At 36.4% G+C, this 22,437-nt stretch overlaps 1 protein-coding gene across 5 annotated transcripts in view; it reads right to left on the bottom strand.

The window, feature by feature from the left end:
- Positions 1-9,272: 9,272 nt before the first annotated feature.
- The window catches only part of Frem1 (FRAS1 related extracellular matrix 1), a 369,630-nt gene continuing 356,465 nt past the window's right edge, over positions 9,273-22,437 (bottom strand). For 4 of the 5 annotated variants that reach the window (XM_004838313.3, XM_087183903.1, XM_013069741.3 and 1 more), the window contains 2 exons: positions 15,448-15,533; positions 9,274-13,525 (listed from right to left, as the gene is read on the bottom strand). In XM_004838313.3, coding sequence (XP_004838370.1) covers positions 13,326-13,525; positions 15,448-15,533 — 286 coding nt within the window. In that variant the 3' untranslated portion in view covers positions 9,274-13,325. Of the gene's footprint in view, positions 13,526-15,447; positions 15,534-22,437 lie in introns of all 5 variants that reach the window. The other variant, XM_013069744.3, reaches the window with a different exon arrangement.

Raw genomic sequence — 22,437 nt, 5'->3', positions numbered from 1 at the left:
TCATTCTGGGCTTCGGTATCCACAGGGATGGGGCCAACTATGGACACTATACCATGCCATCAGCCTCACGTGGACCCCCAATCAGTTTCCTAGCTGAAATCTGAAGATACCTACTCCACTCCCTCCCCATTTTCTTCCTATCTGTTCTTAGCAAGAACCAGTGCTCCTGAAGTGTGACACCCACTGCACTCTCACAGCGTGTTCTGTCCTTCCAGTTCTCACTCAGTTGCTCATGCGGCCTCTGTCTTCTACATTATCCCTGTCATAGTGCTACCACAATTGCCAATAAATAATATTTTATGTCAATGATTGCTTAACATCTGTCCCCACTTTCAATTTTAAAGTCTGAAAGTATTAGCTGGATCGTCTTAGACACTATCTCAGGCTGCCAACCAATTCCTTTCACATAGCACGTAAATACTCAAAACTACTGGCTCAAGAATTAATGGATGAGTTTATTCATTACTGGGAATCTATAAGTTCTCTGGTCTTCATTTTCTTTCCTATCCAGCTTGGATTTCAAGGTCCATCATTTTAAACTTCTGTAATATTCCCACCTTCCTTGTTCTTTACTCCTTATCTCGTGCTCATCTAGAAAAATTCCGGCCCTGGAGAGACCCAGCGGCCTAACTTCCCTGGGCCCACACCTGAAATCAAGAAAACTACCAGAGACAATGTGAAAACAGTGCACATTAATTCCATCTAATTTGTCTTCTGTCTTGAATGAACCCTGTTACTCACTGCCCAGCAATCTTTATTATTGCTCTAGTCAACTCTTCATTGTTCATATTGATTATTTAAAATCCCTAAGGATTTCAACCCACTGACTGCTTTACCTCTTTCATCAAAAGCAAATGACCTCACCCCCCTTTTCTGTGAGAAAGACAGAAGCCATCAGGTAGAGGAGTTTCCTCAAATGTGACCACAAAACCATGCTGGTTCATCTCTCCTTTGTCGTCTACTTTTAGATTTGCATCTTTTCCAACCTGCTTTATTGAATAATCTACCATGTTGTCAAACTCCCTCACCTCCTGGTTGCCTCCCATTAGCTTTTGTGTAGATTGATTGTTTCACATTTTTTAAAACTGTCTCTTTATACCAGAAAAGTGTTCAGGTTCTGCATTTCAGTGTTGTCATCTGCTTTCACAAGGGAAATGTTGGAAAACTTTGTTCAAACCTGACCTCTCCTTTCTCACACCCACTCACATAGCAACCCACTGGAGTCTGCCCTGTTCCAGCACTCCTTTAAAACCTCCTTCCCAGGATTGCCCCTGACTTCTTATAGCCACTTATACTCTCTGCAGTATTTAATTCATTTGTCACAAAATCAGTCCTGAAAAGAATGAGAAAGAAAGGGAGGTCAGAGTGGACAAAAAAAGCTAGGAGAATCCTCAAGTTTTAAGCTACAAAAGCTGCCTGCTTTCCAGCCAACACCTAGCTAGTGGAGGATTTATGAGGGAGCCCCTCACCCATAACGCCAGAGTTTATTTGGGGTTCTAGAAGCTGGGTTCCTTCTTTGTTTAGACAGTTAGTGATTCCTTGGACTCGGCTTAATTTGGGAATGCGTGTCTCCCTAACTGGGGTGTGAAGACTTACTCCAGGGCAGGGACTATGTTTGCCGAAGACTACACAGTTAGCAATTCTGAGCACAGAGATCTTGTTTAACACATGTTTCTGTTTCTTTCTTGTTGCTGGTCCCTTACTTTATGGTTAGGAGGCTAATGGATGTTTATTTTAATATACCAAATCTAACACAAATGTGGATAGAAATTTCTGGCAGAGTTCTTTGTCATACTTTACTTTTCAAGAGGTACCTCTTTGTCCTAGAGAACTTATCCTTCATTCTCTATGCTTAGATTGTGTTTTAAAATCAAATTTCTACTGAGTTTGAAAAAAAAAATAAGTCATTTTTTATTTCCCAACCAGGTCTTTGAACTTTGTCCCATTGCCACAATTCTTAGTCAAGTCTTTCCCAAAGGATAATGACACTCCTAAGAAAAGTGACTTGCGCCAGAGGACAATATGTCTGTTAGGTAACTCCAGGCAGCTTGAAAATTGTTGTGCTCCAGTTGGAAGATGGAGGTGGTGCATCACCAACAGAGTGAGTGTAGGGGCATCTGTCTGAAAACTGTTCGCCTCCTGGCCACCTTGCCAGTTTCTGCTTATACAGTGCAGGCAGCTTGGGAGAACCATATTGTCCCTATAAGCTCATAACACATGGACAAATGATTAAAAACACATGGAAAACAGTTCCACAGCTAAGTGAAAATTCAGATGGGAATGGAAAATCAACTTGCAAAGCTTTCAACTGACTCAGGGCCAAATGTAGGACAGAATGCAAGGAGAGTTGCCAAACGAGAGGAAAGTTGGGGGGGAAAGCTAGTTGTGGAGAGTATACCTAAAACAATGACACCTTGTATTGACAGCCATCTCTATGGCTGTCCAAGAGTAGGCACAAAAATCAACTCTGGAAATATTAAAACCTTCATCTCAGGAAAGATTTTAGACAGATTTATATTTTCTACTCTCTATAAATAAAAGTTGGCTTACCTATCTTGGCAACACCTATACAGAAACATAATCTTAAGTACCTGTAACATAAATATTAAAATATTACACATTTTCCCTCTGAGGTACAGGAATTAAGTAAAAAGGTGGCATGAGACACACTGTGAAAAATTATGACAATAAAATTCAAAAGCAAAGCAAACTTTCCAGCCAGGGTTTGCCTTCACTGAATAACTGATGCCGGGCTCATGTTTGCCATAAAGCTTAATAGGACTTCGACACATTTGCAAAAGTTCAACTGGACTCAAATATGAACCTCTTTCTAGAAGCCTTTCTTTGTGTCTAATCACAGTTACCCGAATGATTCTGCTGGGTAGGAAAGCTATAAAGGAAAGGATTTACAGAGCAAGCTCCTAGTGGTCTTTTTGTTAATGAGCTTCTGACCTGAATCCTTCCTGAAGCCCACACTGACTAAATCACTTTTCTCTCCCTTTCACATCATTCAGATCTTCAAGTGTTGATTGGAGCATGATTTGTAAACAAAAGTCTCTTCAATATACACAACCAATGTATTCTTAAATGCTGAATGCAAAAGGAAATTTTGAAAAGGTGGCTCCAGGGAGAAGCTATGCTTAGTAAATATCTATCGTCCAAGTCCAATCCGTTAGCAAAGCTAACAACTCTTTCTGTTCTGTGAAGAACTGCTCCTTAATTTGTCTCCTTTTAGACTGAGATTGGTATATGATAGTTCTTGTCTCAAAGCAAGGCATAGTTGGTTTTTAAAAGGGGTTCCTCAGTCATCTGGATATTTCCAAAAATTCAAGTTATCACCATATTCAATAAAAAATGTTCCTAAATGTGTGAAAGTTCACATTTGTTATTTACAACCTTAAAACCCCAATTCTCCAGCCTCCAGTTTCTCCTTCCTGCTAGTTATTCCCTGGTGAAAACAAGCACATTTGAAGTTGCTACTTTCTTCCAAGTGCAGATGCAGGCTTTGTATTACACACATGCATGCATGCATGCACTCACAGATGCACACACACACACATGCTTTTAAAAATGTGTCTTTTATTGAGTGCTTACTGTGTCCCAAGCACATTCTTTTTAGTTTTACATTTAATTTTTACAGTTCTTCCAGGAAGTTATTGGTGTCTTCATTTTACATGTAGTAAACTTCAGTTTAGAGAATTTAGGATATATGGCTAGTGATATATACATGAGATATTATCCCACCTCATGTTTTTCTCCCTTGGAATATGCCTGTTGTAATGTAGCTATTAAAATGGTACATGTTATTTTATATTCTATTTTAAATTAACATCATATGATAGAGTTATCCTTTTAATCAGGCCATGTAATATTCTATTAAACATTTTTCTATCATTGGCCATCTGAATCATGTAATTCTATCCTATTTATTGTTGAAATAAATATAGTTTATATGTATAGTTTTCATTTTCTTTTGAAAAATTTCTAGCTGTTGTAGATATTATTTTACTGTTTCTTTAAGAAGCTTTATTAAAGTATAATTGACAACTAATAAACACATATTTGATCAATTTTAATACATGTGTGTCTTTCTCCTGGCCCTTAAGGATTGAACCCATGGCCTTGCAGATGTAGGCAAACACTACCACTGAGCCACATTCCCAGCCCAGACTTTGATATATGTACATCTGTAACATCCTTATCATAATCAAGATACTGAATACATTGTCATGCTCAAAAGTTTCATGTTCCTTGTAATCCCTCTCTCTGCCTTTGTTATTCCTATCCCATTCCTACATAAGGCAACTTACTTTCTGGCACCATAGATTCTTTTACATTTTCTATAAATGGGGTATGTATGTGTTAAGTACTCTTTTTGCGGGGGAGGTCAGGCTTCTCTCACTCAGCAGGATTATTCTGAATATCATACATGTTGTATCAATAACTCATTTGTTTTATTCCATTATAATGTAAAGATAATTTCCTTATTCATTCATATGATAATTAACATTTGGGTTGTCTACTGTTCTGGCTGTTACAAATAAAGCTGCTATGAACATTCATGTATAAGTCTTTGAATGGAAATTATGCTCTTTTTTCTCTTGGGTAAACACATAGGAGAGCACTGGCTATATCATATGAGAGATGTATGTTTAACTTTTAAAGAAACCATCAAATTTTTGGTGAAAGTGGTTGTGTCATTTTATAGTTTCACCAGCAGTGTATGACTACTCCAGTTTTTCTATATCTTCACCAACACTGGACATGCTGACTTTCCATTTTAGCCATCCTATTAGGTGTGTAGTGCTACCTAATAATGATTTTGGACATAGTTTCATGCACTTATTTGCCATCTCTGTATCTTTTCTTAGTGAAATATGTTAAAATCATCTCTTCATTTAAAAAAAACTTATTATTGAATTTTAGAATTTTTAAAACTATAGTCTGGATATAAATCATTAAATACGTGCATAGTAAAAATTTTCTTCCCGTCCCTGGCTTATATTTTCATTTTCTCAACAGTGTCTTGGTCATGATTTATTGTCCATGTGTGTTCACTGTTGGGATTGAATTGGTAAAATCTTGTTTAGAATTTTTCTATCAATATTCATAAGAGATAGTTGCTCTGTAGATTTCTTTTCTGGTAATATTTTTGTGTAGTCTAATATCAGAGCATTATTGATAGAAAGTATTCTTTCCAATTTTATGGGTGAGTTTTTGTAGAACTTGTATTACTTCTTCCCTAAATATGTGTAGAACTCAACTGTGAAGTTATCCAAGCCTACAGTTTTCTTTGTGAGAAAGTTTTAAACTACAGTCAATTTCATTAGTTGTTATAGGACTTTTTCATATTATCTCTTTTTTATTGTACTTTGGTAGTTTGGTAGTTATTTCAAAGAATTTATCTATTTCATTTATGTTGTTGAAGTTATTGACACTAAGTTTTTAATGATATTCTCTTTTCTTTTTTTTTTTTGGTACTGGGGATCTAGACTTTGTGCTTGCCAGGCAGGCACAGTGCCACTGAACTAAATCCCCTGCCACTCTTATCTTTTTCAATAGCTATAGAATCTGCAGGGATGCAATCTCTCCCATTCCTAATATTAATAATTCAATTATTTATTTTTTCCCTAATCAATCTGACTAGAGGCTCTCTCTCTTTGTCTCTCTCCCCCTTCCCTCCCTTCTTCCCTTCCCTTCTTTCCTCTATCCTTCATATTCTCAAAGAATAAGCTTTTGGTTTCACTCATTTTGCTATTTTTCAGTTTTTTATTTCATTGATTCCTGCCTGATTTTTATTATTTCCTTGTTTGTGTTTTGTTCTATTTCTGTTTTTAAAATAGAAGCAATATCACTGACTTCAGAATTTTCTTCCTAATGTGAGCATTTGCTGCTATAAAATTTTCCCTATGTAAGTTACTGGCATTCCACAATCTTTAATATGCTGTTTTTTGATTGATTTTTCCTGAGCATTTGGCTGGGTGAAGGGGAACCAGCTATGGCTTAACCAGCTATGACTACCCAAGCTAGAGATAAAGCAAATGAGCCAGAAGATAAAACTTTAGAAGTAGAAGGCAGCCTACCTTTGGAGCACCGAGGAGCAGAGCCGCCCCCAGCGCAGAGGAGGTGAACCTTCTGGGTCACCATACCACTGCCCACAGCACAGAGAAGATGAGCTGCACAGGCACTAGCAGCACACACCCCCCACCCCACCCCAGCTGAAATGAGAACACACTTAAACAAATCTCAAAACCAGACTCCCAGATCACCTAAAGTAACCCCAAAGGGAAACAAGATGGAACAATCTGATACTCAACCACCTGGACTCCCTGAACTGGAAACAAAAGAGGATCTGGAAAAAATGAAATCAGAAATAATTTCTCAGATAACAGCAGAGATTGTGCCCATAGTGCAAGACATGATTAATAAGTCCGGAGAGAACACAGATAAAAAATAGAGGAGCTGAGGAACATGATGGAATTCCAACATAGGTGACAAATGGAATCCATAAAACAGATGCAAACAGATTTCCAGGAGATTAAAAACTCCATTGAAAGTTTATGCAACAGAATGAGCCAATGTGAGGACAGAATTGCAAATATAGAAGATAAGATTGCAATTAGTGACCAGGAAAAGAAAAATTGCTTTAAAACAGTAAGGGACCATGAGCAATCAATCCAGCAGCTGCTAGACGATGCAAAGAAGAATAACATGAGACTTATTGGAGTCAATGAAGAAAGAGGAGAGAGTGCAGATGACATAAACTGTTCACAGAAGTGATGGCAGAAAACTTTCCAAGGAGGGAAAAATAACTTGACATATAGATAAGTGAGGCATATAGGACTCTAACTAGCCATGATCAAAAAAAATCTACACATAGGCATATAATTGTTAGGATTCCAGAAACTCAACAGAAGAACAAAGTTCTACAAGAAGTTAGAGAAAAGAAACAAATCACATACAAAGGAAAGCCCATCACAATCACAGCAGACTTCTCAATGCAAACCCTCAAGGCAAGAAGAGCTTGGAGTGACATATTTCAAGCCCTAAAGGAAAATAGCCTTCAACCCAGATTGATGTACCTTGCAAAACTATCTTTCAAAATTGATGGAGAAATAAGATACTTTCATGACAAAGAGCACCTTAGGAACTTCATGAATACCAAACCAGCACTTAAAAATATTTTAACCAATATCCTAGGAAAAGACAATGAGGATCACAACCCCAGGAAGCACAGAAGAATGAATCCATCGGGCATGATAAGAAATTAAACACAAAGGGGGAGAATCTAACAGAAAGAAAAAGTCATGACAAGGATAAGTCAATACGTATGAGTTATAACCATCAATGTTAATGGTCTCAATTCACCAATCAAAAGAAATAGACTGGCAGAATGGGTCAAGAAGCAAGATCCAACAATATGCTGCATACAAGAAACACATTTAATTCAAAAAGAAACTCATAGACTGAAAGTGAAAGGGTGGAAAACAATGCTCTATGTGACAGGAACCCAAAAAAGAGCAGGAGTAGCTATCCTCTTTGCAGATCAAGTGGATTTCAAACACACACTGATTAAGAGAGACAAAGAAGGACACTACATCCTTGTAAAGGGAAGAATCCAAGAGGAAGAGATGACAATCATAAATATCTATGCACCAAACACTAGTGTGCCCAACTATATAAAACAAACACTAATGGACAAGAAAAATCATGTAAGCACTAATACAATAGTAGTGGGGGACCTTAATACTCCACTTTCACAAATAGATAGATCAACTAGACAAAAAAATAAACAATGAAATACTAGAACTCAATCAAGCTTATGAACAAATGAACTTAACAGATGTTTACAGAGTCTTCCACCCCACAAAATCAGAATACACATTCTTTTCAGCTGCACATGGGTCGTTCTCCAAAATAGACCACATAATATGCTGTTTTCATTTTTATTTAGATCAGAATATTTTGCATTTCCTTTTTGATTTCTTCTTTAACCAATGTGTTAGAGAAGTATATAATTTAATGACCACTTGAGGATCTTCCAGGAATACTTCTGTTACTGATTTTTAATTTAATTCCATTATTGTCAGAAACATGCTTTGTATGACTTTTAAAGTTACTGAGACTTGTTTTATGTCCTAATATGGGTCTGCCATAGAAAGTGTGTCATTTGCACTTAAAAATAAAATATATTCTGCTGTTGCTGGGTGAAGTATTCTATAAATTTCACTTAAGTTAATTTAGTTAATAGTGTCCACATTTCTATATACTTGTTGATTTTCTAGCTACTTGTTCTATCAATTATTGAGAAAGAAGTATTGATATTTCTGACTATAAATACAGATGTGCCCATTTTTCCTATCAGCTTTATTTCATGTATTTTTAAACTTTGTTATTAGATGCATACAAATTTTGGGTTATTAGATCCTCTCAATGTATTAGTGCCTTAACATAATAATGTAACCTTTTTTATCCCTGGTAATACTTATTGCTTCAAAATCTACTATGTCTAATATTAATACAGCCACTTCAACTTTGATTCAGTTTAGGGTGGTATATCTTTCTTCATTCTTATAATTTTAATGAATCTGCATATTTATATTTAAATTATATTTTTTATAGGCAGCATATAGTTTGGTCAGAACATTTTGTTTTTCTGTAGGGTAAGTTGAGATTGATTGCCTCTGGAAAGCAAAAGCACAGATGGAAATAGAAGCAAAAGGTGAACTCATATGTCATTGCTTGGAAAAAGTGTTGGAGGTTACCAGGAGCCCTTTAGTGGAAGTGCTGATTGATTTTTGTTCCTTTCTGTCTTAAGATAAACTAAACTTTATTGCCTAGCAGAGTATAAGGCCTACAAAAATTGTTCAAAATGAACAGTTATATGTGTAAGTTATGAGGATAGTATGTCCATTTCCTGCATGATCCTGCTCTACAAACTTGTAAAGTTAATTTTACAAAAATCATGGTGTTTTGGACATTACAGAAATCCAGACACACTCTGCCGTTAGTAACACTTCCTTTCCATGACTGATGGGGAGAGAGGAAGATCAATAAAGCAGTACTGTAAACTTACCAATGTGTCAAATCAGCCTTCTTTTCCTCTTAGCCAAGTGTGAACAAGTAAACAAAACTCTGGGAGAGACAGGGGCAAAAACAGGAAAATGTATCTTGGGTGAGTCAGATACACACACAGCAAGTAAATCATTCCCTTTATAGTTTTTGAAAATAAATTTTATATGGTGATTTTAGTAGCATTTTTGTTGAGATACATTTCACATAATATAAAATTCACCAATTTAAAGTGCTCAATTCAGTGGCTTTTAATGTATTTATTATGTTGTACAACCATCACCACTAACTCCAGAGTATTTCTATCTCAGAAAGAATACCTGTACCTATTGGTAGTTAGTCCTAATTTCCCAATTCCTCCACACCCTCATAAACACTAATCTACTTTGTGCCTATTTTGAACATTTCATACAAATAGAATCATACAGTATGTGGTTTGGGGTCTGTCTCCTTTCACTTACAATAATGTTTTGGTTTTTTTTTTTGGTACCAGGGATCGAACTCGGGTCCTTGCGCTTGCACAGCAGGCGCCAAAACTGCTGAGCTAAATCCCCAGCCCATACAATAATGTTTTAAAGTATACGGTGAATTTTATCATACTTACAATTCAAAGCTATTTCATTGCAGTGTAGTAAAACCATCTTACAGAATTATAATAGCTATGTAGAATAGTGAGAGGAGATTCAGCTACCATTGGATTGGGAAGACCTCAGTTCTGGTGCTGATTTCTTCACACTGAACTTTTGAGGACCTCAGTCTTTATTTTAATATTAGTGTATTAGATAACATGATATCAAAGATCTCTCTCTAATTCCTGTTACTCCAAGAATTTCTAAGATACTGACACATGTAGTGCTGCCATTTTTGAAAAAGTGATTGTTAACAAAACCAATTAAGTAGATTTAAAACTTAGAGCCTAACTGGACCCTGGAGACAGGAAACTTGAGGCAGCTGCTCTAAGTAACACTTTGATCTGATTATAAACTCAGGAAGTTAGTATCAGTTTCTTAATCGGAGAGAAATAAAGCAAAAGTCAGTCTGAGTTACTTATATCTGACTGTGCTTCCCTCTAATTCTGGAAAAGAATAATATCACCACTGCTTTTTCACTGTGACTTCCTCCCTGATAAATTTGCATATTGTGCTATGCTTTTATACTTTTATTTTTTGGTGTTATTGGGTTTGCACTAGGCTACATCCCTAACCTTTTATTTATTTTTATTTTTCAATTTTCAAGACATGGTCTTGCTAAGTCACTATGTTGCCCAGGAGGGCTCTAACTTGCAATCCTCCTGCCTCTGCCTCCCAGAGTGCTATGCTTTTATGCTTTTTATTTTCCTATCCCATTCAGTAACAGATCTCTAGCATTTAAAACAATGCCAGGTGCAGAGTTGACAATCTATATGTAATATCTTTTAACTGAATGATGTAAGGATGTGTGAATGTCATATGACTAAATGCAGGTCTAAACAGTAAAGATGAGACATGCTTATCATTAAGACCTCAAACCCATGTATTCCCAGGAAAAAGATAAATATGAAAAACTAAAAGAATAGTATCTGAGACCTACAAATAATTTCATTTTATTAATTATGATACAACACTAGTTATAGTACACTTAATATGCTGCTTTGTTGAAGAAATTAATCAGCACCGGTTTATGGCTGAAATTGCACAGAACCATGGTATTGATTAAAATAGGTACATATATTTTGGCTGTATTAAAAATAAGCAAAAACAAAAATGCAAATAAGTGCCACATGGTTTGTTTTAACCACTGCATGGAAGGAGATGACATGATTATCATATGCTTTTAAAATTTATTTTTATTTATTTATTTTTTGGTACCAGGGATTGGACTCGGGACCTTGCACTTGCGAAGCAGGCGGTGGAACCACTGAGCTAAATCCTCAGCTAAAATTTATTTTTAGCAAATACATTCTATATGTTTTTTAAGACCAACATTCAGAAGAGTCTTAAAAGTTACATGCCCTTGGGTACAGGGGAGCGTTTTATGAGTCAGTATTCAAGTTTGGGGAAGAAAACTGGTGACAGTTAGGACTGAGCTACCATCAGTCCTTTCCTGCTCAACCTTTCTCTCCAGGCTCTTCTCTTCTGTAACCTCCCAGTCCCCCCATTCTGCTCATCTCTATGTTTCCTTCTTTCCCATTCCCACTAGAACCAAAAGAGTAGGAGTGACCAATTAGGACACGAGGAACATTTGACAACTGTTTACCTCTTCTTCCGCAAGTCCAACCTCAACCATGATCAAGTAGGAAAGTCATGGTGAATCCTGCCCAGGACTCACACTTACCCAGATCTGTGTGGTCTTCCAATTACTTGGATTTCCTAACTTGATTACTATTGTCATGATCAGGAATATTTTAAAATATTCTACTGGTATTTCTACTGTTGTAAAAATTACAGCTTTCTCTTTGTATGCCATCATTTGCCATGATATTTGTATTATTTTTATTGCAGAACAGTGTAACAGATTCCCCACGCCAACCAAGTTCTACATGATCAAGTTGACATAGCTTTCAAATTCTAAATAATTTTCAGAGTTTCAGAATCTCAGTAGCAAGCAGTTGCCCTTGAATTTTTTAATCTTTCACTTTCCTCCTAGGACCTACTCCTTCTTTTCCTCATGCTTAATCCCACCTTTCCACACTGCAGAAGCCCTGAACCGCCCTGCAGCTGGTGTAGAGGATAGGTGTGGCATATTTGGTTGTATACTAGAGGATGCATGGGAGATCTGTGCATTATGCCAATCTAAAGGCCACCTTAGATATCTAAGGTAAGGAGCCCCCAGACTTTACAATTACTGCATATTTATATTTAAGTAAGAGACAGAAGGTTTGACTCTTATGCACCTCTCTGTTAGTCAAAACTTTGACAGATGAACAGAAATAAAACAAATGAACAGAAAAAACCAAGCCTGCCACGTTTTTATATCCAGAAACTAGAATGACTTTCTTAAATCACTTTTAGTGCCTACAATACTCAAAGTATTATTTAAAAAAGGCTTGCACCAAAACTCTAGTCTACTAGATAACCCAATTTTAATTCTGAAGTTACTCTGGCACTCATACAGCAAGTTACATTTGGTACAATCTTATTTTTCAATGACTATGAAAAGAGGAAAATCTTTAATAAACATTTTAAAAATAAAGTTCTGATTTCCTGTGAGTAAACCTTAATTTTAGTAAGGCATTCTGGGAGGGATACAATATGCTTTATTGCTACAAAAAATATTTCATGCAGCTAAGTTTATAAATTAATAAGGTACCTTTCCATTACAGAATCAAGTTAACATAACATTTTTGAAAGTAAAGATTCAAGGGCTCAAAATTACAACAAAATTCTGAGTAGATATTTTTTCAATCACTGTTTTCTGTGTTACTTTTCTTTATTGATCAGCTTAGTTCATGGGGATGCTTCCAAGGAAGCAGTATTCTTCTTACATATGCCAATCATCATTCACATGTACACCCTATTCCAATGTCCTTGAGAAATGCCAGTCAGTACGATAAACGCTGATGAAAATGAAGAGATTATGTTACTTCAAATTTCTCATGACTCTGAAAGTCTGGAGAAACCTGATCTTTAGCTTTAGATGGTAGCATAATGTTGACATTCATACTGAGAAGGAGGCATGTTTCATGAGTGATGCTGGGGAGCTTCCTGAATTCTCACTTTTGCAACTTTGAGCCTCCATCTCCAAGATTCAGCCATCAGAAAAACAATTCTTCTTTCCTTCCACAGCCTCCAATTTTAGGTTTCACATTTAAAAGGTACCAAAGGACAAGCAAACCATTTGCAACTCAGCCTTGGTTTAATGAAGTGGGAGGGTGCACTTCGCTTACACTACAATGGTAGTAGCACCAACAATAGACTTGAGAATGGGCTCATTCGAGGTAATGTAAATAAATCAAATCCAAGGAACATAAAATTGGTGCTGCCTGAGATTTGGAGAGTGGTGGTTATCTAGGTCTTCTGGAATAAGTCCACTGTACAATACTGCAGGCATTTATCATGAAAGATACTGAGATAAAAACTGTATCTCATTTTATAAGAAATATTCATTTATTAGCCTTCCTGGAATTATTACTCTAGGTTCTATTTTTACAAGATAGAATCACAAAAGTGCATCCATCCAGTCATGACAATTTGCTTTCTATGGAGCAACATTCATAAATCTTGTTAATAAATAGGTGAGAAATCTCAGGCAGGCACCCACAGAGCCAGTTACATTTAGAGTTTCCTAGAGCACACGAAATTGTGAGGTTTGCCTTTCCTACAGTTCTTTGTTTTCCATTTCCCCTGACTCTGAAACAAAACACAGTTCTTTCCAAACTGTGAATGTGGAGGGGACCTTCTCTTCCAAATGGTGAAGGTGAGAGGTTCACCGCCAATCCACACCCAGTGGCCAGTGCGCCCTTGGTCGTTCAAACCTAATGGGAGCCAAAAGAATGCACCAAAAATGTTAGTACATTTATTTTTCGATATCATGTCCATTCTATTGTTCTAAACACAAGTTAATGTGGGCTCAGGTTCTGAAACAGATAATAGAAATGGAAAATACTCCAAAACACAAAGATAAGTATAAAGCTTTAGCATCAGGCAGACCTACGTCCCAAGTCTAATTCCACTAGTTGCTGGTTGGCTACTCTGGGCACATAATTTACCCTCTCTGAGGTTTGTTTTCTCATCTGAGAAATGGACACAAAAATACTTCAAGTAAGGCTGTTCTGAGGATTAAATTAGATAATCCCTGGAAAATTCTTGACATACCCACTTATTTAAAAAATGGTGGCTTATTATTACTGTATCATCCTACAGGCAAAGCTCTTATCACATGAAAACAAACACTTTTGACCACTGTTCTTCCTCATTATTTCAATGTCTTACTTTTCATACCTGAAAATAGCTTACAATGTATTATTTTTAGTCTGGAGCTTAAACTGTTTCAATCTGCTACAACTCCAAGGAAAAGCAGCTTTGCTCTTCTTCCCTCTCTACTCCCACCAGCAATTTCTACAAATTACACTTAGTGTTGTAACGTGTCCAGAATGGTTTTTTAAAGAGGCATTTTCTCCCTTCTCTCTCATTCATAGTAGAAACAAAAAAAGGAAAGATAAGAGAGGAATCCTCTTCAGTAGCATAATCTGATATCTTGAAACTCAAATTTGACCATGAAGGCATTCCTAGTTACATACCATACTGCCTTCTCCCAAATGATGCTGTCAATATTTAGGGTAGAAGCAACTGAAATATTTTTGGTTAGGAATACCTCATTTTCTTCAGGATTGCTTACTTGGATTATCAATAAAATAACACTATGCCTAAGTACTTTGTGAAGGCAAAGCCATAACATCTGTCAGGGGGCTTGAAAAGATTAGTACATTCAAAATTAGAAAATATTAAAATCTTCAGAAACAAAGAGCAAAATTAAGACCATCTATAATTTTTATTAGAGATGAATCATTTCTAATTCTTCAATTTATAACTCTTTATATTTATGAATACACTGCATGCACATAAATTTAATTTATTTGTTTGTTTCCTTTGCTGAACTGGGGATTGAACCCAAGGCCTTTGCACTGAGCAACACTCCGAGGCCTTTTATGTTTTATATTGAGATAGGGTCTTACTAAGTCACTAAGGTGACCAGGCTGCGTTTGAAGTTTTGATCCTCCTGCCTCACTCAGCCTACCAGAATGCTGGGTCTACAGGCATGTACCACCATGCATGGCTCAAATTTCTTTTTTTTATTCTAAGTGATTTCATACTTCATATAACAGTAGACTCTGCTTTTTTACTTAGCACCTTGTTACAAATGCAATGGATTATATTTTGTATAGAATATATATCAATTTATTTTTGAATCAATTAATAGGTAAACATAAAGCATTTTTTCATGCTTATAATAGCTAAGGCCTTATAAAAGCATTAAATATTTTTATATGGCCATTTTATAATTTAACCATACTCTATTTATAGATGTTTCTAATATTTTCGTTTTAGAAACACCATTCTCTTAAATTTTCTTAGCTATCAATCTAACCACATCTCTATATCTTTGGGATAGATGTTGAAAAATGAAAACTACTGTGTCAAAAGGTTTAAGGTGAGTTTTATTTTCTGGTGCTGGGGGTTGAACCCAGGGGCTGGCACATACTAAACACATGCTTCTCCCTTGAGCTACACCCCCAGCACTTAGGACGAGTTTTAGAAGACAGATGTGTAGACTGACCATCTGACCTTTCCCTGTTATTATAAACCATAAGCATTCAGTCCATGGAAGGGCGCGAAGGTGTGGGACCCGTCCTCTTCCTGTTCTCGCCTCCCTTTTCAGTGGAGCACAGATACTTGCCTATCCAAAAGGGCTTCCTCCTACTGAGGTCCCACAGCCACCGCATGTGCTGCCTGGAGAACACTGTTACGAGGTTGCCCAGAAATCTAGGCACAAACAAAGGGAAAACAACAGTCAGCCACAGGGAGATAACACTTCTGCTCATGTGAAACACAATAGAAATAAAAATAAGTTTAAAATACAAAGAGTATATATGTCAAAAGAACTTTCCAGGACTTGAATACTTTGTTTTTACTTTCATACATATCTGCAAGGTAGAAGTGGGGGACAGCAAGGGAAGTGTTCACTCTCTCTTTTTAATAACAACTGAGCTTTAAGGCACAATTCAATAAGTTTTAAATATCTTAGTGGAAACTTAGCAACTGCCTACTTATAAAGATTAAGAATTCAATGCCAAAAATGCTACTTCTCTCATAAGTTTTTTCTAACTGGTATACATTTGACAATTATTCAGTTAATTTGATCCATAAGATAAACCATTTATTCAGATAAAATGATCTGAAGTCTAAATTTTGAAATTGGTGTGTTTAGTAAAATAACTCAATAATTATGAGTCTTTCATTATATTCAGTGAAATAACTCATAGCCCTATTGTCAAACCTTCATATATCTGACAGGAGTTAAAGCATCTGTTCTTACGAGGGCATACAAAAATTTCCCAACAAAATAGAATTCTCTATGAATTCGAGGCAGCTGAATTATTCCTATAAGTAATGTTTGATTGTGTGTAATTTCCCACTAGTGCTTATTAAAAGCTTTAAAATTTTTTAAATTAAAGGTCAATAGATCATTTTTCATCTTCCTTAAAAAAAAAGATTTCAAACAAGAAACACAGTGTATACATATAACACCGTATCCCATAAATATTCTAAATTCTTGTCAATTAAAATTGAATTAAAAAGAAATAACTTTAATACATTAAAAAAACAGACAAAAAAATCACGATTTTCTTACTTGGTCAATATCCATTGATATGAAAACAAAGAGGAAACAAAATTAACAACATTTCATATAAGGTCAGACCACTGTTGAACTAAATTTTATTCGTTTTGCCTATGTCTTTCCGAATTCAGGTCTATTTCTCTGTGTTTGTCACATATTGTGCATATTATTTATCTGATTCTTTTATTTTTTTATTTTTTATTTTTTTGGTACCAGGGATTGAAGTTGGGACCTTGCGCTTGCGAGGCAGGCACCAGAACCACTGAGCTAAATCCCAGGCTATTTATCTGATTCTTAATGGTTGTTTTTGCATGAGTACCACTACAACGGTGTCTTCCAGGTCTCTTGAGATATGTAATATGACTCTTCCCCACTGTCTCACCCCCAGTGGCTTCAGGCTGCTGGATTTGGGTTTCAAGACTTGGCTCTGACCTGTCATTCACCATCAGCTCCTCTCTGACAGTTACAGCAGGCACACTGGGGCATCTCCCTGCCCTGACTCTCAAACTCAGTATGATCATTTTATAAGGGGCATTCGAAACATATGGTAAATGCTTTAATTAAAAATAAACTCCCTACACATTGAGGCCATACTCTTTTTTTTTGGTACCAGGGATCAAACTCAGGTCCTTGAACTTGAGCAGCAGGCGGCAAAACCACTGAGCTAAATTCCCCACCCCTTGAGGCCATATTCTTAAGTGAAATAAATAAGATACATGTGTAAATACTGAATAGTTTCTTTAGTGTAAATAATAATCAAAATGTATAATTGATATTGTGAAATAGGAAGAAAATGTTTAAAGGAATAGGGGAAGTAGGAGGGGAAGGGGAAAGGAAAGAAAGGAAAAGGAAAAACATGGGAAAAAGTCTTTGTAAATAGGGAAGGGTGGAGGGGGTGAAGGGAGGGCAGGGGAAGGGAAAAAAATTAGAACCAAGACGCGTCATGTAAAGGTACAAGATCCCAACGATGAATGTAACTGTACTGTATACCTAAAATGTACCAATAAACTAAATGGGGAAAAAAAAATAAACTCCCTACAGTAAAAGACACATTGCAGGGCCAGGCATTTAGCCCAGTGGTTCTGATGCCTGCCTCATAAGTGCAAGGTCCTGAGTTCAATACCCGGTACCAAAAAAAAAAAAAAGACACATTGCAAAGAGCAATGAGATAAGTGTGTTTGAAACAAAGGGATTATGTTGAGGGAGACTAATGGTAACGTGACTTTTACTGTAATCAAATTTTAAAATTTGAATATTCACTGTATTTTTTATCATTCTTCCCTCAAACATTTACAGCAATTTCTGTCAAATATAACATTACAGTGCATTCCTCATCCACCTTATTCACTGGATATGGGTCTTCCCCAAAGTTAAAATGACCACGAAAGGTAAACATTGGTTCAGGGCATGGAAGCTGCCACAAGAGCGACAGCACAGCACTCATGAAAAAGGACTTCCAAACTGCTTAAGAAAGCGGCCAGCACGATGGGGTAAATGTGTCTGCACTGAGAGGGGGGATTTTGAGGGGGATTAATGGCAATGTGTCTTTCACTGGAACGCATTTTTCCGACTTGAATATTCACCATAGTTCTTGATCACACCCGGTTATGTGCTCTGGGCTTAAAACACAGAATTTAGCACTTGTATTAAACGTGGGCCACAGGAAGGCATGGGTGAGCACAGAGAGGAGGACCCCCCTCCTGCTCTGTCTCTCAGTTCCTCAAGGAACTCCCCCTCAATTCCCTCACTAATGTTTTTACTGAAGTTCACCAGCCTGGCACCCTCAACTTCCTCATCAGTGAGTAATGGATTTATTTAAGGATATTTAGCATCTCCTCTAGCTTGAATATTCCTGAAACTATTTTCAAAACAGTCTTTGTAAAATGCATTTTTGCTGCTTCAGTACATTTTCAGTTTTCTTTTTGAATCTCCAAAAACAAGTCCAAAAAAATTCAGATAGGAAAATAGCTGTGTTTAGATATGGTGTTAGAGCATAATTACTCCATGGATAAATATTTGTGTATTTATATGTTGATTATTCTACAAAATCATTCGATTTCTTTTTGCTCACATACCTATAAAATATGGTGGATATTATCTATTCAGATATGTGTATTTATTCACATAAAAACAAGAAACATGTAGATAATATAAAAATCCTTTCACAGCTCTGAAATTTGAAGGCATTTAAAGTATAGAATTAGAAACAGAAACCTGGTTATAGAAATAAACATCTACTTCTGTAAAGTCTTTGATTAAGTATCAGTACATTTCAGGACAACTCTTTAAGGCTAGGCCGGCAGGGGTTCCAGACACTCCTGTGGGAAGACAAAATGGTTTCACAGATAATGATCTATAATAATAGAATTACCAAATGTACAGTGACTGTCTTAGGAAATGAGCAGATGAGATTACAATATGTAAATTCAAGAAATGCCTACTCTAGGAGTCTGGCTCCTTTGGGTTAGAAAAATAATGCAACACCAATGGGGAGGAAAAGTGATTTCAGATAAAGACTGAGTTGAGTTAGTAATCTGATTAGGGACAAGGGGTAAAGTAAAATAGTCGTCTGTGAAGTCTTCAGAGAACCCCAGGAAAGAGCAAAGAATCAGTAATGGCTCCTAAGACCAAATCAAAAACATACTATGGGCACACGGATTCTAATAGTAGAATCTGAAACCATCTTCTAATGCCTGAGAAGAAGATAAATCCCCAGGTTACAAGATGTTGAACTGTGATCTTTACCTCACAGAGGAACTGACAACTCCCAGAGGGTTAGAGAAGGAACAATGAACTAGAAGGGAATGGATGAACAGAAGTAAGGAGGCCAAAGGACGATTTAAAAATAGACTGAATGGGCAGAGACAGACTTGGGGTTTAGGGAACACTTGTACTGCGTTGGTGACCTTGCACCCAAAAATGTCCCTCCTAAAATGATAGGTCCAAAGGAAGATAACTTTCTGTTTTGCTTTTATCTGCTAGTAAACTTTTAAAAAATATCTGTGACTAGTGGTACAGCTATGATCATTCTTCTTGTCCTACTGAAATAAAATTCGTATTAAAACATGGAAATGCAATCAAATTAAATGTTTATATTTATTATTTCAATTAACTATTTAAAATTACAGCTTCTATTCCAGAATACCATCCAAAATGATATTTGATAGGTGTTTTAGTTTTTGAATCACTATCGTGAATAAGTAACATGAAATTTGAGAGTTTATTTTACTGACACTTTGTGAAATATTACTAAAAAGCTCCAGTTATTCCTAAAATTTTTTTCTAATTGAGAGACCATTCTTAGTTTTATATCTAAAAAAGAGTAACAGTTTTACAGTTTAAAACAATTCCCTGAGATTAGAATTTATCAAAATAACTTTAAAATAATTTGAACAGTAATAGTTGTAAATCTTCTAGATATGATAATTCTGTTAGTTATAATCCCTTTGAATTGGAGATGGAAAGTTTTCAGGTATCATAATGGATTTTATAATGATTTAGTCCAGAACAAAATGCCTTTTCACTTACAGTACTTCTCAGTCCCATGCATGTTCTGACACATGCACTCAACAAACATGGCTCTCAACTCGTGCTAGTAGATTTAGGTGTAGGGATTTTTTCTTCTTCCTGCTGAGAATGGAACCCAGGGCCTTATGCTGAGCTACCCCTTATTTTAAGACAGGATCTTGCTAAGTTTCCCAGCCTGTCCTTGAACTTGCAATACCCCTGCCTCATCCTCTTGAGTAGCTAGGATTAGAGGGTATAAAGGAACTTCTTAACTGGACCTATAATAAGATGACAACTCAAAACTAAATTCTGTCATTTAAATTTAGCAAATTTCACATTCTTAAAAGAGCTTTGTGGGGTGGGGTTATGGAAGAAATCATCAGGATAGATAACATTAGTGATGTGTAATGTAGCTTTTAGTATTTACTGTATAGGACATTTGAATTTGAAGAATTATAGTATTTTCTTCCGTGATGAATAAGGAATTATTAAGTTATTTAGAACAGTACTTAAAAATGTGGTCTGGTCTAGACATTTGCAGTACAATAAGTGCCCAGGAAATAGCTGTTGAATGAATGAAGGCATAAATTCAGAGCTTGATTTTACCTTAGGTTTGCCCAGAAAGGTTAGCGTGATTCCAATCCAAAAAAAATTTAGGATCCATAATTTAATAAAAGTCTTAATTTTTTTTGCTGAGTGATACAAAATTTTCAATACATAATGTTAGAACATTAGATTAACCCAACACAAATTTAAAATAGACAGGCTTGTCAATACACTTGTCAGGAGAAACCCCCTAGATTTGTGGAGCTGTTCGGTACAGTATATTAGAATAGGAACCTCTGTCTTTTTCAGTTACTTATTTAGATGAATGACCAGGAGCAAGTGATCTTGCTTCCTTGAACCTTGTTTTTAATCTGTTAATTGTAACTAATAATACTTGCTTCCCTCACAGAAGTGATGGGAGGATCAAATAAGCTGATACATGTGAAAGAATTTGGGGAACTACAATGCACAACATAAAAGTAAGGCGTTATTGGCAAGGAGGCAGGTAGAACTAGGTCAGGCTAGTGTGGGTCATGGGAAACTGTGCTTCAAATTGCCGATGAGGTCTTAAGTCAAATAGGTAAGCTTTGAAATTAATTGGAGCCCTAAGTTTATCATTGGATGATCAAATGTATAGTATTAAGAGATCAGTGGAGAAACTGTAACTAGTCTTGCTACTCACCATTAACAGCTAGCTGCAATTAGATGGATCAGTAAAATAAAATTTTTAAAAATACTGGGAGACCAGCGTAGGTTGTCAGTAAGAATGCATTAGCAATATGACTGTCAGTTGCCATTATTTTATAAAAAATAACTGTTGATCCCAAAAAGCTAAAGGATCATCATCTCACGATACAGAATAGCCTTTCTAGTCAAAAATACTTGGCAGCCTCACACTGACATTTATCAAATGGAAGGAAAGACAGCTCTCAGTACATGATGCCTTTATTTTCTCATAACATTTGGCCAGTGAAAGGTTCATGAGAGACAACCACAGTTACTTGTCTTTTGAGAACCACTGGAAGATAAAGCTGCTTCCAAATTTGATGCTGGGGGTTCCATTGTGTTTATTTACATTTTAGCAACAAATGCTAGCAAAAAATTTAATCTTGATATCCCTCAATGGAGTACCAGTGCACTTGCCCTCATTTTGGTCAGTTGAGAAACCATAATCTCCCTTTGGAAGCACACTGATCAGACAGCATTAGGTTCTACGTGAAAGATCTCTCTTCAAGGAGTAACAAGACCAATGTATCTACTCCTACCTGAGCTTTCAATACATTAGAATAAGTTGTAAGTGACAGTGGGACATCTGATTATTTTTGTTGAAGAATGCCTTATTTAACATATAGCACTATGGGAATATGCAATGTATGATCAAACAACACAGTGAATGTTTAAACAAAAAATTATTACAGTAAAAGAATACTGCCATTAATTTCCCACAAAATACCATCCCTTATTTAAAACACACTTATTCCCTGATTCTTGCCACCTTCCGAAGCAGTTCTGAAAGTCCTCTCTCATGAGTGTCTTCAGTTGCACTGTCCTGGCTGCCTCGCTATCCTGAATTGTTTCAAAACATTTATTTTCATTCTCATTTTGACTTTAAGGAGGAGTCAGATATTGCATGATACTAGATTTGGTGAATAATGCAGATGAAGACGGTCTGTAACATTTTTATTTGGCAGAAATGACGTGCATAGAAATGTCCTGAGAAATGAGCAAAAGGTTTTACCCTCTGTCGTGACAATGCTGTATCACATTGCTTTTGGTGTGGCAACTGCTGTCAAGTAAAAACATCACAGCATGTCCACCTTACTCACTGGATCTGGCACCATGTGACTTCTGGCTGTTCCCCAAAGTCAAAAGGAGCACGAAAGGGCAACATTTTGAAGCAATTCAGGACAGCGAGGCAGCCAGGACAGTGCACCCAAAGACACTCATGAGAGAATACTCAGGACATGAAATACACCAGTGGAAAAAAAGTGGTTG

Source organism: Heterocephalus glaber, unplaced genomic scaffold (genome assembly GCF_053883595.1).
Source record: "Heterocephalus glaber isolate CG9 unplaced genomic scaffold, H.glaber_assembly_v1.0 deba00001481, whole genome shotgun sequence".
Lineage (NCBI taxonomy): Eukaryota > Metazoa > Chordata > Mammalia > Rodentia > Bathyergidae > Heterocephalus > Heterocephalus glaber.
The sequence above is the reverse complement of the archived record's forward strand: the minus strand, read 5'-3'. Positions and strand labels throughout refer to the sequence as shown.